We start from the raw sequence: 12,704 nt of genomic DNA, 5'->3' as shown, positions 1-12,704 counted from the left end.
CTGCCAACACTAGGTGCCTCTTGTTCACAAAAGGGAAAGGCTTGCGGGAGGAAAGTAAGTTTCACCAGATCCCCAGCAGATGCCAGTACCGGGCCAGGGGAAGCTCCCGCTGAATGTGGGCATCACGGAAGCTGAACACGAAGGGCTCCTTCCCACCTTTTGATGTTGATGGAGAAGAGCTGCAACACCTCCAGAGTTGTCCTGCTGATGGTGGCTGCAAACGATTTGCCTTGACAATAGCTGAAGAACAACATCTGCAGCACATGGGAGTAGTAGACGGACACACCACCACCTGCCACCTGGCTGTTACTGTCCTGTCGGGGCGAAGACACACAACACCTGCATTAACCTCTCATGGTGCCTCAGGGACCAGCATCCAGCTCTGCTGGTTACTCGTTTTAAATCATGATCACAGGTTCTCGTAATCTGAGTCCCTTGGGTAAATCTCAGAAGTACCATGAGAGTCATGGAACTTCACGTTGAATCAGTTTGGTCCTAAAGGACAAGAGTCTCTGCTATTGGGGAAAAGGAGGCAAGAGGGAAAAGAACAACAGAGAAGCTGCTAGGCTAGCTAGATCTGGAAGAGGAGAGAGCAACATCCGCCCGAACCTTCAGGTCCTCGTGGTTGATTTCCAGCACGTTGGTGACGTAGAAGGGGCCCTGCTGCGCACTACTGGCCTCTTCCATGAGCTGGGTATAGATGTAACCGGCTGAAGACATTATAACAATGATGTTCTTTCCCTCCTCATTGAAGAGGAAGGTAACATCTCTTATCTTGGAGCTCGGTAGGAGAAAGTAGAAGGTGGGGCTCAAGGCATCGACAGACAGGTCATAAATCTGCAGGACAGAAAGAAGGAAGATCAAATAAGGGAGGTCTATTTCAGCCCACCCCCAAATTATCCTGGAGAATCCAGAGACCTGCCATTGGCAAGTAATGAGCATTCATTCTCCATCCCACAAGCATCTGTAAGTGTCAGGCACAGGACACACAAAGACAAACATCTTTCTACTCTCCCTCAGGGAATGACCAGGGGAGAGACACATATCTACACATTTTGTGATAAGTACAGTAATAGTCATGCACTTGGTACAGGAGAAGAACCAGAATCGGTATCATAAAGCCTACAGATGGAAAGCTCTAGCTCAGCATCATAACAAAAGGCAACACAATGTTAGGGTCGCTCACCTTTAATTTCTGGGAGAAGCTAGCACATAATGGAGATCAGACATTCTGGATTTAAAAACCAAACCATTCTAGGACCACATCATCAATGAGCACTAACTATACCTTGACAAAGTCCGCAGTGACGATCGCTAACTCCGTCTGCGAACCAGGTAACCACACAGCTTTAATGATGAAGTTGCCCGTTGCCAACTGGGGGTGTAGTACCAAGTGATCCGAAACAGAGCCTGAGCTACTGAACGTCAACACATGGCAGTCCTAGAGAGGGTTTAGGGAACAGACTGGTTAGAAGATGGTGGGAAGTAGGCTAACTCAAGTCTTCCCTAACATTCCCTGCCTTCAGGTAGGGAGATATTCAGGTTTCGAAACACACAAAAATCATTTCTGATACAAGAGAAATCTGAAAGAAATTCAGGAAAAGATTTCTTCTACATTTGAAAGGCTTTTAAGTGTTAACCTTTTTTTTTTTTTTTAAAGGGCCCTCCCATGCAAAACAGGAGAGTTCTTTTTACAGTTTTATTTACTTGGTGAACAAGCGTGCACGCCGGAGGGGCAGAGAGAAAGAAAGAGAGAGAATCCCAAATAGGCTCCACATCATCAGCACAGAGCCCGACGTGGGGTTCAGTCCCACAAACTGTGAGATCATGACCTGAGCCTAGATCAAGAGCTGAACGCTCAACTGACCAAGCCACGCGGGTAACCCTAGGTTTTAATCTTGACATTGAGTATAAGAAAGCGGTACTGACAACAGGGGAGAGAAGAGGAGTGGGATCAATAGCACGAAGTGGTCGAACCTGGACCCGATTCTTACCTTGAGCCCACAAACGGCAAGGTAGTCCTCCTTACAGGGATTGCCAGTGAGGCTCAGCACAGTAAAGGGGACGGGGGCGGAAGCCAGGCGGGTCAGAGTCAACTTCCTTTTGCTGGAATCTGCTTGCTTCAGGAGTGCAGAGAGCTGCAGAACGGTGATCTGCAAGGGAACAATCGCCAATGTATTCTTACCCCTGTCCTCTTAGAGGACGGAGAGCCCGATAAAAGCTCCTTCGATGGGTACCGGTCCGCAGTTAAGTGTCTCAGGAAAACCTACACCAGTATCAGCTTCTCTTTCTCCGGGATGAGATATGGGATGCCCTTCCTTGCCTCCTTCTAGTGACGAAAGAAGAGAAGAGGAAAGAAACCAACTCCTCTTCGTATATTCAGGTCATGAAAAGAATTAACCACTTCCTACATACTAGCATCCTTTCTAGTTTTCTTTTTTTTTTATTTTAAAAAATTTTTTTTTTTTTTCAACGTTTATTTATTTTTGGGACAGAGAGAGACAGAGCATGAACGGGGGAGGGGCAGAGAGAGAGGGAGACACAGAATCGGAAACAGGCTCCAGGCTCTGAGCCATCAGCCCAGAGCCCGACGCGGGGCTCGAACTCACGGACCGCGAGATCGTGACCTGGCTGAAGTCGGACGCTCAACCGACTGCGCCACCCAGGCGCCCCTCCTTTCTAGTTTTCTAAACAAGTTTGGGGTGTGTTTTTTGTTTGTTTTTTTTTTTAAGTATTTTAGAGGGAACTTACAGACTATTTGGATTTCCAGTTTTTCACTTAAGTTAAAACAACTTTTCTGGTGATGAAGAAGCCAGAATAACAAAAAAAAAACAAAAAAAAACAAACAAACAAAAAAAAAAAACGCTGAGTTTGAGTTAAGATACCTACTACCTTTCCAACTTCTAACTTGTTCTATAAAACGACATAAACTTCCCTGTGTCGTCAGTGGGCCAGGAGGGCAGGCAAGAACTAAATAAAGAACACTGACTCTTCCTATGAAGACCTTTATCTCTTGGTTTGTGCCCTCCCTCCAGCAGGACCATACCAAGCCAAGAACGGGAGCCACGCTGGCCTAGATAACAGCTAGTCATTACCTTTCTCTGAGAACTTGAAGGGTAGGTTTTGACAGGGAAACTACTCATCAGAAACAGCATCTCTGTTCTAGTCATACTGCTTCTAAGTCTGATCAACGAACTCAGGCTTCGTGCTGATTGAGCTCTGTCCCCTAAAACACTACCGGACCCCAAAAGACTTTTTCCCAGATTGCCAATCGGAACATTTCCCGGAGGGCCAATTGGAGCAATCTGTTTTGCTTAAGCACTTAAGACAAACAGGACCTAAAATGAGCGGGAAGGAACCGGAAACTCACCTTGCCTTTCTCATGGCTGACAGCCAAATGCTGGCGGCGCCCATGTGGGGAGGAGAGCACGCACATAGCCACCCGCCGGAGCACGTGGGCACTGATGAGCTGTCGAATAGTCTGGCCCTGGTCTCCACTGTAATTCATCCGAACATTCTCAAAGGCGCCTTCCTGGGAGCCTAAGGTGGGAACCTGGCAGAGAAGGAAGCAGTAGTAAGGCAAAGAGATCAAATGGATTCACCCGCTATTCACGTGACCGAGAAACTGCACAATGCACTCAAAACTGGCGGGTTCCAGGCTCTAAGCTATGGACAAAATTATTGCCAATCCAGTAAGAACAAGATACTGAATGTTTCATAAGGCTAAATTTAATTAATACAAAATACTGCCTTCCAAAAATGTTAAAATGCCCCCCCCCTTTTTGTTAAGTCAAAGGGTGGTGATAATGGATGAAATGTTTTTCATTGCTCTAACCTGGGAAAACTGGGTCAGCAACTTTATAGATCACCAACACGAACCCAATACTTTTTAACTTCACCTTTAATAGCTGAAAGCCTAAAAACCACTAGTGTAAAACTGACTCGTTTTTAATAAGATACCAGAATATATGTGTATATATACCTGTATTTCCAAATGACTTGTGAGATCTATTCCTAGACCTCATTCATTTGTACGTTTCCCTTTCGAAAGCACACTTTACGCCATTTTCATTACTTTACGCTGCTACTAAAGAGAACACGCAGAACACGCCAGAAATCCTAGACTCAGTGCTGAGCAGGTTTTAAAGTGGATAATAACTTACAACTGATAAGCCATTTCATATAAAGAAATAGAATTGCCTAAAGGGCTAGAAGCAGAAGATGACAAACACTATTTATGCAAGCCAGCAGAACCCTAGGGGAGAAAATGTTTTCTACTTTATTATATGGAAGAAACTTCTAACTACTACAATTGCCCCCAAATGTTATTCCTCATACCTTGGAGTTGATACATTTTTTTTTTAATTTTGTTTTTAATCTTTATTTATTTTTGAGAAAGAGAGAGAAAGCAAGGGGGCAACAGAGAGAGAAGGAGACACAGGATCCAAAGGAGGCTCCAGGCTCTGAGCTGTCAGCACACAGCCCGACGTGGGGCTCAAACTCATGATCCATGAGTTCATGATCTGAGCCGAAGTTGGACGCTCAACCGACTGAGCCACCCAGGTGCCCCGGGCGTTGATACATTTTTATGAACTGAAAAGGGGACTTATTTACTGGGTTGGTCCAAATGACCTTTTGTGTCTTCTTTTAAGACACACTTCAAGAGCGCCTGGGTGGCTTGGTCGGTTGAGCGTCCAACCTCGGCTCAGGTCATGATCTCACACAGTTTGTGGGTTTGAGCCCCATGTTGGGCTCGATGTTGACAACTCGGAGCCTGGAGCCTGCTTTGGATTCTGTGTCTCCTTCTCTCTCTGCCCCTCCCCCACTTGTGCTCCATCTCTCAAAAATAAATAAATCTAAAAAAAAAATTGTTTATTTATTTATTATTATTATTATTTTTTTAATGTTTATTTATCCTTGAGACAGAGAGAGACAGAGCATGAACAGGGGAGGGGCAGAGAGAGAGGGAGACACAGAACCCGAAATGGGCTCCAGGCTCTGAGCTGTCAGCACAGAGCCCGACGCAGGGCTCGAATTCATGGACCGTGAGACCATGACCTGGGCCGAAGTCGGACGCTCAACCGACTGAGCCACCCAGGCGCCCCCAATTTTTTTTTTTTTTTTTTTTTTTTTTTTTTTTAAAAAGACACACTTCACACGCCGATCTCCACACTGGATGGCTGGGGATTGACTGTCCTAAGGGCACTTCTGAGAGTACCCGGCATACCATGGCACGTCTGTAAATGTGCTGCTCTGGACACACTCACCATCAGCTGGTCTGTCATCTCAACCACCTTGTCCACTGTATGCAGCTCCCGGAGGGCTTGCTGAGCCCGGCTGCTGCTCCCCACCGCTGAAGCCTGCTGAAAGTTGGTCTGAATGGCATCCATGAGGAAACTGAGCATGTCTAACACGAGAGGAGCGAAGGAGAAATTGGCCTGAGAAAAATCCAAATACACAAGTGAAAAAAAAAACAAAAAAACCACACACAGAAAAATAATGGGTCATACTCATCATAATAATCTTGCCAGTAACTACCTCCAGAATCTAGAATCCAATTTCCTCACTTCCGATTCCATCTTCCAGCCATCTCTCTCTCTCTCTCTCTCTCTCTCTCTCCATGATACTGGATTTGTGCTACAAACTCTAGAGCCATCTTTCTAAACCAGGAGTCCCGTGTATACACCCTAATGCTAGAATGCATTCATCACCTATGATATCTTCTCTCTGGTACATCTAGAATCGTTCTAGTTACATGCCATCCCTGAGAAAACTAAGAAAATAATCACTTAAATCACTTTCTGTATGCTCTGCTTCAGATGAGGAACCCTGGCCAAGAAAAGTGCTCTGGAGTATTACCCAACTAAAATTCACCCTCCCCCACACCCCCACAGTACCCCTCAGTCCTTAAATCCCTCCCTGTGAGGCAGGGGCTGACGACACGTCCTACTCACACCTGTCCTATGAAAATGAGTAAACTCAGAGAAAGGAGAAACCAACTGTCGGCCCCACCAGGGAGCTGCCCGGCTTGCTCACGAACCCACCTGCCAGGCTCCGCACTCCGCCCACCGCACCGGGCACCACCAGATCCCCACCTGGTTCTGCAGCTCCTCCCGGCAGCCCTCCACCGTGCGGCACAGGCTACTCTTCTTGGGCTTGTCTTCGTCAGCAACCTTCCCGTCGCTGATGGTGACTTTGGCCTTGTCGGCTGGGGAGGTGCTGGTGTGGCGCACCAGACTCTCTGAAACCCTGGGCTCGCTCTGAAACGCTGACTCCTTCATGGTGGAGCTCATGCCACTGCTGGGAGTCCGCTTCACCAGCGCCTAGGGACAGAAAACGTCAGAGATTCTGAGCTCTACCCACAAACAGAGCTGAAACACTGCTAAAGACCTTGGAAGAAAATCTGGACCCGGCGGAGAAATCGGCTAACCATTTAAATGATAACCAGATGCCTGAATTCTCATCTTCACCTAATATCTAACATCCAGCTGACAGGTATCCACCTAACTGGGTCCCTAACCCGCTCACAGCCACAGGTCTTGGTTACAACTTCTGAAACTGTGGCAGGTCTTTGGGAAAAACCGCAAGCTGTTTAAGGACCCTGCAAGGTCTAACGTTCTGAGTGAAGTGCTTAGGCCATGATCAATGACAGAAGCAGAACATACTCCTAGACCCGGGCCACCATGAAGGTGACATGGGAATTGCCCAGTCTGGCGTCAGCATTCCCGTGTCACTAACACGTCACCCTTCGTAGCCCAGCGAATGTTCCAAACTCTCACCAAACAGCTGCCATCTTCCTTGGCTCCACAGTCACAGAAGAAGGACCCATACTTGGCATAGGAAATCTCATGATCCTTGTGGCACACCTTGGCACACACTGTGCACACACCCACCCCGTCAACCATTTTGCAGGTGTGACAGTGGTACCTGCAAAGAACAAGAACCGGCAAATGAGCCCAGCAGTCCCGAGGCCAAGGCCCCGCAAATCCTCACCTTCTGAAGAAAAGAACCACTCTTACCAATGCTGGTTCATGAATTCTTTCTGAGTGATCGTGAAAGTGCAGAGTTTATTGCAAAGAGAATCTTCATCCTTCAAAGATAATAAATCTTTTTAATCAGAAATATACTCTTCCACACAGGCCCCCACAGAAATACATCCTATGGAGGGGCGCCTGGGTGGCGCAGTCGGTTAAGTGTCCGACTTCAGCCAGGTCGCGATCTCGCGGTCCGTGAGTTCGAGCCCCGCGTCAGGCTCTGGGCTGATGGCTCAGAGCCTGGAGCCTGTTTCCGATTCTGTGTCTCCCTCTCTCTCTGCCCCTCACCCGTTCATGCTCTGTCTCTCTCTGTCCCAAAAAAAATAAACGTTGAAAAAAAAAATGGAAAAAAAAAAAAAAAAAAAGAAATACATCCTATGGAGAATAAATGGTCCATTCAGAAATGGCCAGTAAAATCTACCCCTGGAAATAATCTACAGGCTATAAATGTGCTACAATTCTGGGTGAGAGCTTATAGTTTTGTGGTTAGAAAAAAAATAAATAAATCTTATGCTTTCTGTCCAAGTGAGCTCACACCATCCCCATGAGGAATTCGTCTCTAAGACTGCAGTTAGGATACAAAAATTGAACGACTACAGGATAAGTGACTCTGGATGGAAGAAGCCATGCGCTTATTAAATAGTCTTTTCCCCAAGAGATTAGATGCCTCCAGCCTGCTCTGCAGACTAGAAAATCAGTCTGGCATTAGTCATGTAAACTGGGAGAAAGCAGGCAGGAGCAGGAGAGTTTTGAAGCTCACAGGGGCCAGAAAAGAAGGCCAAAAGCTTATTTAGCATGAGCTCTGTCAGTGCCGGTCACTGTTGTTAACCTTACAGGGTTACCTGGATGGTTACGTGGTACTTACTGAATCCTCAGCCTGGGAGTCCTCCTCTTCCACGGCCAACTCCTCCACCCAGTCTGAATCCACCTCAATGGCTCGCTCCTCCCCATCCACCGAGAGGTGACTTGGGCCTTGACCATTACTCTGGCTCAGGGCATTGGTGACATCAGCCAAGTAAGACATAATGTGGCACGTGCACTCCAGGACTATTACATGCTAGAAGAGAAGACCACTACCCCGTCACAGAAACTTCAGTTCTCCATATCCGATTCTCAGACTTTTCCCAATAAAGCCCGCAATCAGAGAAATGGTATAAAAGCAGACAAGACAATCCACATGCTTCAATTATCTACTTCCTCACCTCTGAGCACTATGGCCACGTGTAGCCAGTCAATACACGGTACTGAATTAACGGGATTCACTCATCCTCAAGCACAAAGACAACCCTTTACAAATTATGAAATGAAGTAAAACTGTCATCAGGAAAATAGAAAAAGAGAAGAAAATGATACAGAGAAGAGACTGGTGGTTGCCAGAGTCAGGGGAGCGGTGGGTGGAGAATGGATGAATGAGGTTCAAAAGACACAAACTTCCGGTTTTAAAATAAATAAGTCACAGGGGTGTAAATAAAGCAGAGCATGGCACCTACAACTAACAATGTATGACGTGTTGACAGTTGCTAAGTGAGCAGATCTCTAAACTCCTTACGAGGAAAACACGTTTTAGAACTACATATGGAGACAGACAGCAACTAGCCTTATTGTGGGGATCACTCCACAACACGCCCAAACAGTGAATCCCTGTGCTGTGTACCTGAAACGGATACAGTGTTACCTGTCAAGTATACCTCAATTTAAGTGAAGAAAGGAAAAACAGACTAGATTCAAAGTATGAATAGGCTCTCGCTGGCTTTCTCCCTACCATTAGCAATTTTTTCTAACCATTAGCGAAAGACTTTTAAGTGAAAGCAGTAAGAGAGGAACAGCTTCGGAAATGAAGCCACAAGTTTTCCAGCGAACAGCTGCCAGCAGCTCATGCTTGCCTGAGGACCCAGCAGCCTGGCATCAAGGCCTCAGACTTCTGAGCTCTTCACTCTGCAGCGACAGTTCAGACTCAGAGGAGAAAGACGAGCAAGAAAGGCTGAAATTACTGAAATTTAAAAGACGAGCAAGAAAGGCTGAAATTACTGAAATTTAAATCATCTCATTACTGAGAAATAAACAGCGCTATGCTGCTGGGTCTCAGAGGCCGGTTACCCGCTCTCAGTGACCTACGGCAGGTCCGTGGTGGGGCGGGCGAACAACTGAACGTGGACTTTTGTCAGTTCAAAACCCTTCTCAGAGATGCCCTGAACCTTCAGGTAAATTAAACTATTCTAGCAACTGGACGAGAGCTGAGAAGGCAGAGTCTGTAACCGCACAGAACACCTACTCAGAGCACACAGCTCCAGTTCCACAGCACACCAATAGCTAAAAATAGCAAGAATCCACCAGGTTTTATGAAGGATTCAGTTGGATACTGTTTCCCATATTATTTCCCTCCTATCATTCCTTGTCACTCAGCAAAGGCCCAAGGGCACACAGTTCGGAATTATACACTCCCAGGGCTTTGAAATTGTAGGCAGGCTGGCCAGGGACACAAGCCAGTACGAAGCAGAGCCTTCTATGTGACCACAAAGGTAAGGATCATCACTCACCGACTGCTGTCTCTCTGCATTTTGCTTACCTTTCCATGCATTACATTGGCATTCAGTTTTTCAACCACATTCTTCTGTGACAGGTATTTCTTGCTGTCCCAAAGGGGAAAAAAAGGGGGATTGGGGGGGGAGACACAAAATCATCTAAGGAACCAAAGAAAAGGAAGTAGCTTCATGAATCCTGCATCAGTTTGTAGACACCGGGAAGCCAAAGCATTCTTAGAAAAACACTGAGGTTTGGGGTGCTCCAGTCTTATCACTGACACTTATTACTTTCCCTAAGACTTCCCCCAGGGATAATGAACAGGAAACCCTACCAGGGATATGACAAAGATTCAGTCTAAAGTGAACAGTTGCAGTCGGTTGAGCGTCCGACTTCAGCTCAGGTCATGATCTCATAGTTCCTAAGTTCAAGCCCCATGTCGGGCTCTGTGCTGACAGCTCAGAGCTTGAAGTCTGCTTCAGATTGTGTCTCCCTTTCTCTCTGCCCCTCCCCCGCTCACGCTTGCTCTCTCTCTCTCTCTCTCCCTCTTTCTCAAAAATAAACATTAAAAAACTTAAAAAAAAAAAAAACATTAAAAAAAGCTTAGGAGCTGATGGATTAAAAAAAAAAAAAGTGAACAGTTACAGGCTACTCCCTCAATCCCCAATAAAAATGTAGACTCAAGTTTCTTTTTATACTCACTCCAAGCTACAAAGAAAATACCTTGCAATTAATGATCTAGTCCCCCTTTTCTCTAAGAGTGATGGGCTCCTCCAAATTCATCATCTTACCATCTACTCAGCCAGTCCACAGCAGCATTGTGAAGCTGAAGATGGCCAGCACCTTGACCTGCACTGGCCAGGGTGGCCATCACAACCATGAGTTCAGGGAAACCAGTCCCATCACCATTGGCCAACATCTCTGTCGCCATGGGGATCAGGGTGCCCAGAAGCACAGCACACACACCTTCCCCAACTTGGCTGGTAGAAAAGAAATAGCAAATTAGTTAAATAAAACAACAGGAGTCTGACTGTACTTCTCAATTTGTAAGAGTCATTAAGAGACGTTGCAAATTAAACATTAAATACGTGACTCTCTCCCCCTTGCCATATACATGCACCCAGTTTCGGACTTTGGCTAGTAGAGCACAAAACATTCGCCTATGCGATAACTGACAGGCCAAGTCACTGCAAAAGTTTTTCCACGGGAAAAACCAAGGAGTTCTACTAGATTCCTTAAGTCTAGTGAGGGGAGCTGTGGAATCGTTCAAAACGTTAAGGACCAATGCCTGAAGGAAAGAAAGTAACAAATACTCTCAGCGCTCATCTGGGGCTCTTCGCGACACCTGACCTAAATGCACGTGTTCTACCTGTTTTCCCGAACAATGTAAGTAGTCAGTAACTGCAAGAGCTGCCGGTTCTCCTGAATCACATCCAGCTGATCGGAATCTTTGGGCGGTGACGCAGTCATGCGCGTGAGCCAGGCCTGGAGACGCACAGGTTCCACACACGCCAGCTGTGCCAGAGAGCCACAGAGGTGCAGAAGGCTCGGGTTAGGGTTCTTCTCAGCTAGGGACAGACCGAGAGACTCCGGTCAGTGAAGGAAGGCGGGGGAAAGGGGGAGAAGCGCAGACTGTGAGCCAGGAAAGGAGGAAGGAAAGGCTTCGAGCAAGTTTTCAACTTCCTTCCACACTTTCTCAGAGGGATTCTCTGCACTTGTTATGCGGTGCTTACACTCAGGCAGAAGACAGGCACAGTATTAGCCGGACATCAAAGTTCCCATAAGAAGATTACCAAAAGCTGTCACTCACTCAGCTGGAAGAGTTTGGTGAAGAATCTCAGAACCCGGTTGCAGAATTTAGCAGACAGGTTCTCATTGGCTGTTGCCATCATGATCTGCACCAGTTCCCCACTGGGAGGCAGAAGGGGGGAAAAATGGAAGAATCACGTTAAGCCTCACATAAAAGGCATCCGCTTCTATGTCTTCACAATGTCATCTCTCCCAGGGGAATTGGCCACTTGCCAATGAACCACACTAGGTGTTCATGAAGTCAACCCCCTCATCAATAACCTGAAGGAGTCAGCAATGAATCTAAGTCCTCCCCACAGTACAGACACTGAAGCAGGCCTTGGGTGCTCCCTGAGAAGAAATACCTATTACTTTCAGAAGGCGTTCAAAAACTGTTCACTGAGGAAAACAAAATACAGCTCACCTGTCAGAGAAAAATTCCTCCATGGCTTTACGAGCCTGGCTGCTTTCCAGCTGCTTTTCCAAATACTGGAGACATTCCTCCAAGATGGATTCATCCAGTCCACTGAGAAGCACAAAGAAAAGTCAACTACCAGAAATAAAATCTGTGTCAATGCCTTCCTAATATTAATTTTTAAAAACCCAAAGTTTATCGCTAAACCTTAAGGGCAATATTCTGGGTTTTTTTCCCCCAAAACTTATTAGCATAAAGCCTGGCTGTGCAGTAGGAACTCGGTGCATGTTTAACAAGCTGAATTATAATAAAACTAAAAAGTTACTAAAACCTGAGATAACAGATGTACTCAATCTCTAAGAGTCCAAAGAATCATTGCTGCTGTTTTAAATTATAAGGAAAAAAGGAAGGAAGAAGGGAAAGGAGAAGAGGGAAAAAGGAGGAGAGGGAAAAAGGGAGGGGAGGGAAAAAGGGAGGAGAGGGAAGAAGGCAGGAAAGGGAGGAAGGGGAGAGGGAAGAAGGGAGGGAAAAGAAAAAAAAAAAGGAGCCCTTGATGAAACCATGGATTCATCAACAACAAAAAGACCAGAAACCCCAGTACTGGACCCTTTATCTGTCCGCTTCTCAGTGGGACAAAACTGCAGCTTACTTTGCTGTACCTCACGACTCATCTACATCACTAAGACCTAAACTACCAAAGTCAGACAATGGTGACGACCACCTAATTCCACACGACCCACCTCCGAAAGAAGCAGGGTTACAAAAATATTAGAAATTTTATGAAGGTCCTTTGTACGGTTCATTATATCTAATACAGTGCTTGATAAGCATCCATTCAGTGACTTAAAGTTTCCAAATATGAACCATTTAAGCCTTCCATTTACTCAATGCTGATTCTTAAGAATTCATCATTAAGAGAAGACACATAAGCACAGAACTTCCGATTA

General features: G+C 46.1%; 1 protein-coding gene across 5 annotated transcripts in view; it reads right to left on the bottom strand.

The window, feature by feature from the left end:
- The window catches only part of UBR4 (ubiquitin protein ligase E3 component n-recognin 4), a 132,976-nt gene that overhangs the window by 76,637 nt on the left and 43,635 nt on the right, over window positions 1–12,704 (bottom strand). For all 5 annotated transcript variants that reach the window (XM_047082757.1, XM_047082760.1, XM_047082759.1 and 2 more), the window contains exons 30-44: window positions 11,767–11,868; window positions 11,365–11,465; window positions 10,924–11,122; window positions 10,346–10,534; window positions 9,601–9,664; window positions 7,900–8,091; window positions 7,020–7,090; window positions 6,780–6,927; window positions 6,096–6,323; window positions 5,268–5,438; window positions 3,371–3,553; window positions 1,995–2,153; window positions 1,289–1,441; window positions 610–837; window positions 157–314 (exon numbers count right to left, since the gene is read on the bottom strand). In XM_047082757.1, the coding sequence (XP_046938713.1) occupies window positions 157–314; window positions 610–837; window positions 1,289–1,441; window positions 1,995–2,153; window positions 3,371–3,553; window positions 5,268–5,438; window positions 6,096–6,323; window positions 6,780–6,927; window positions 7,020–7,090; window positions 7,900–8,091; window positions 9,601–9,664; window positions 10,346–10,534; window positions 10,924–11,122; window positions 11,365–11,465; window positions 11,767–11,868 (2,346 nt within the window). The remainder of the gene's footprint in view (window positions 1–156; window positions 315–609; window positions 838–1,288; window positions 1,442–1,994; window positions 2,154–3,370; window positions 3,554–5,267; window positions 5,439–6,095; window positions 6,324–6,779; window positions 6,928–7,019; window positions 7,091–7,899; window positions 8,092–9,600; window positions 9,665–10,345; window positions 10,535–10,923; window positions 11,123–11,364; window positions 11,466–11,766; window positions 11,869–12,704) is intronic.

This window comes from Lynx rufus, unplaced genomic scaffold (assembly GCF_022079265.1).
Source record: "Lynx rufus isolate CCGP_SWC_20201006 ecotype Redwood Valley unplaced genomic scaffold, mLynRuf1.p SCAF_2, whole genome shotgun sequence".
Taxonomy (NCBI): domain Eukaryota; kingdom Metazoa; phylum Chordata; class Mammalia; order Carnivora; family Felidae; genus Lynx; species Lynx rufus.
Note: the sequence above shows the minus strand (reverse complement) of the source record. Positions and strands in the feature narration are given on the sequence as shown.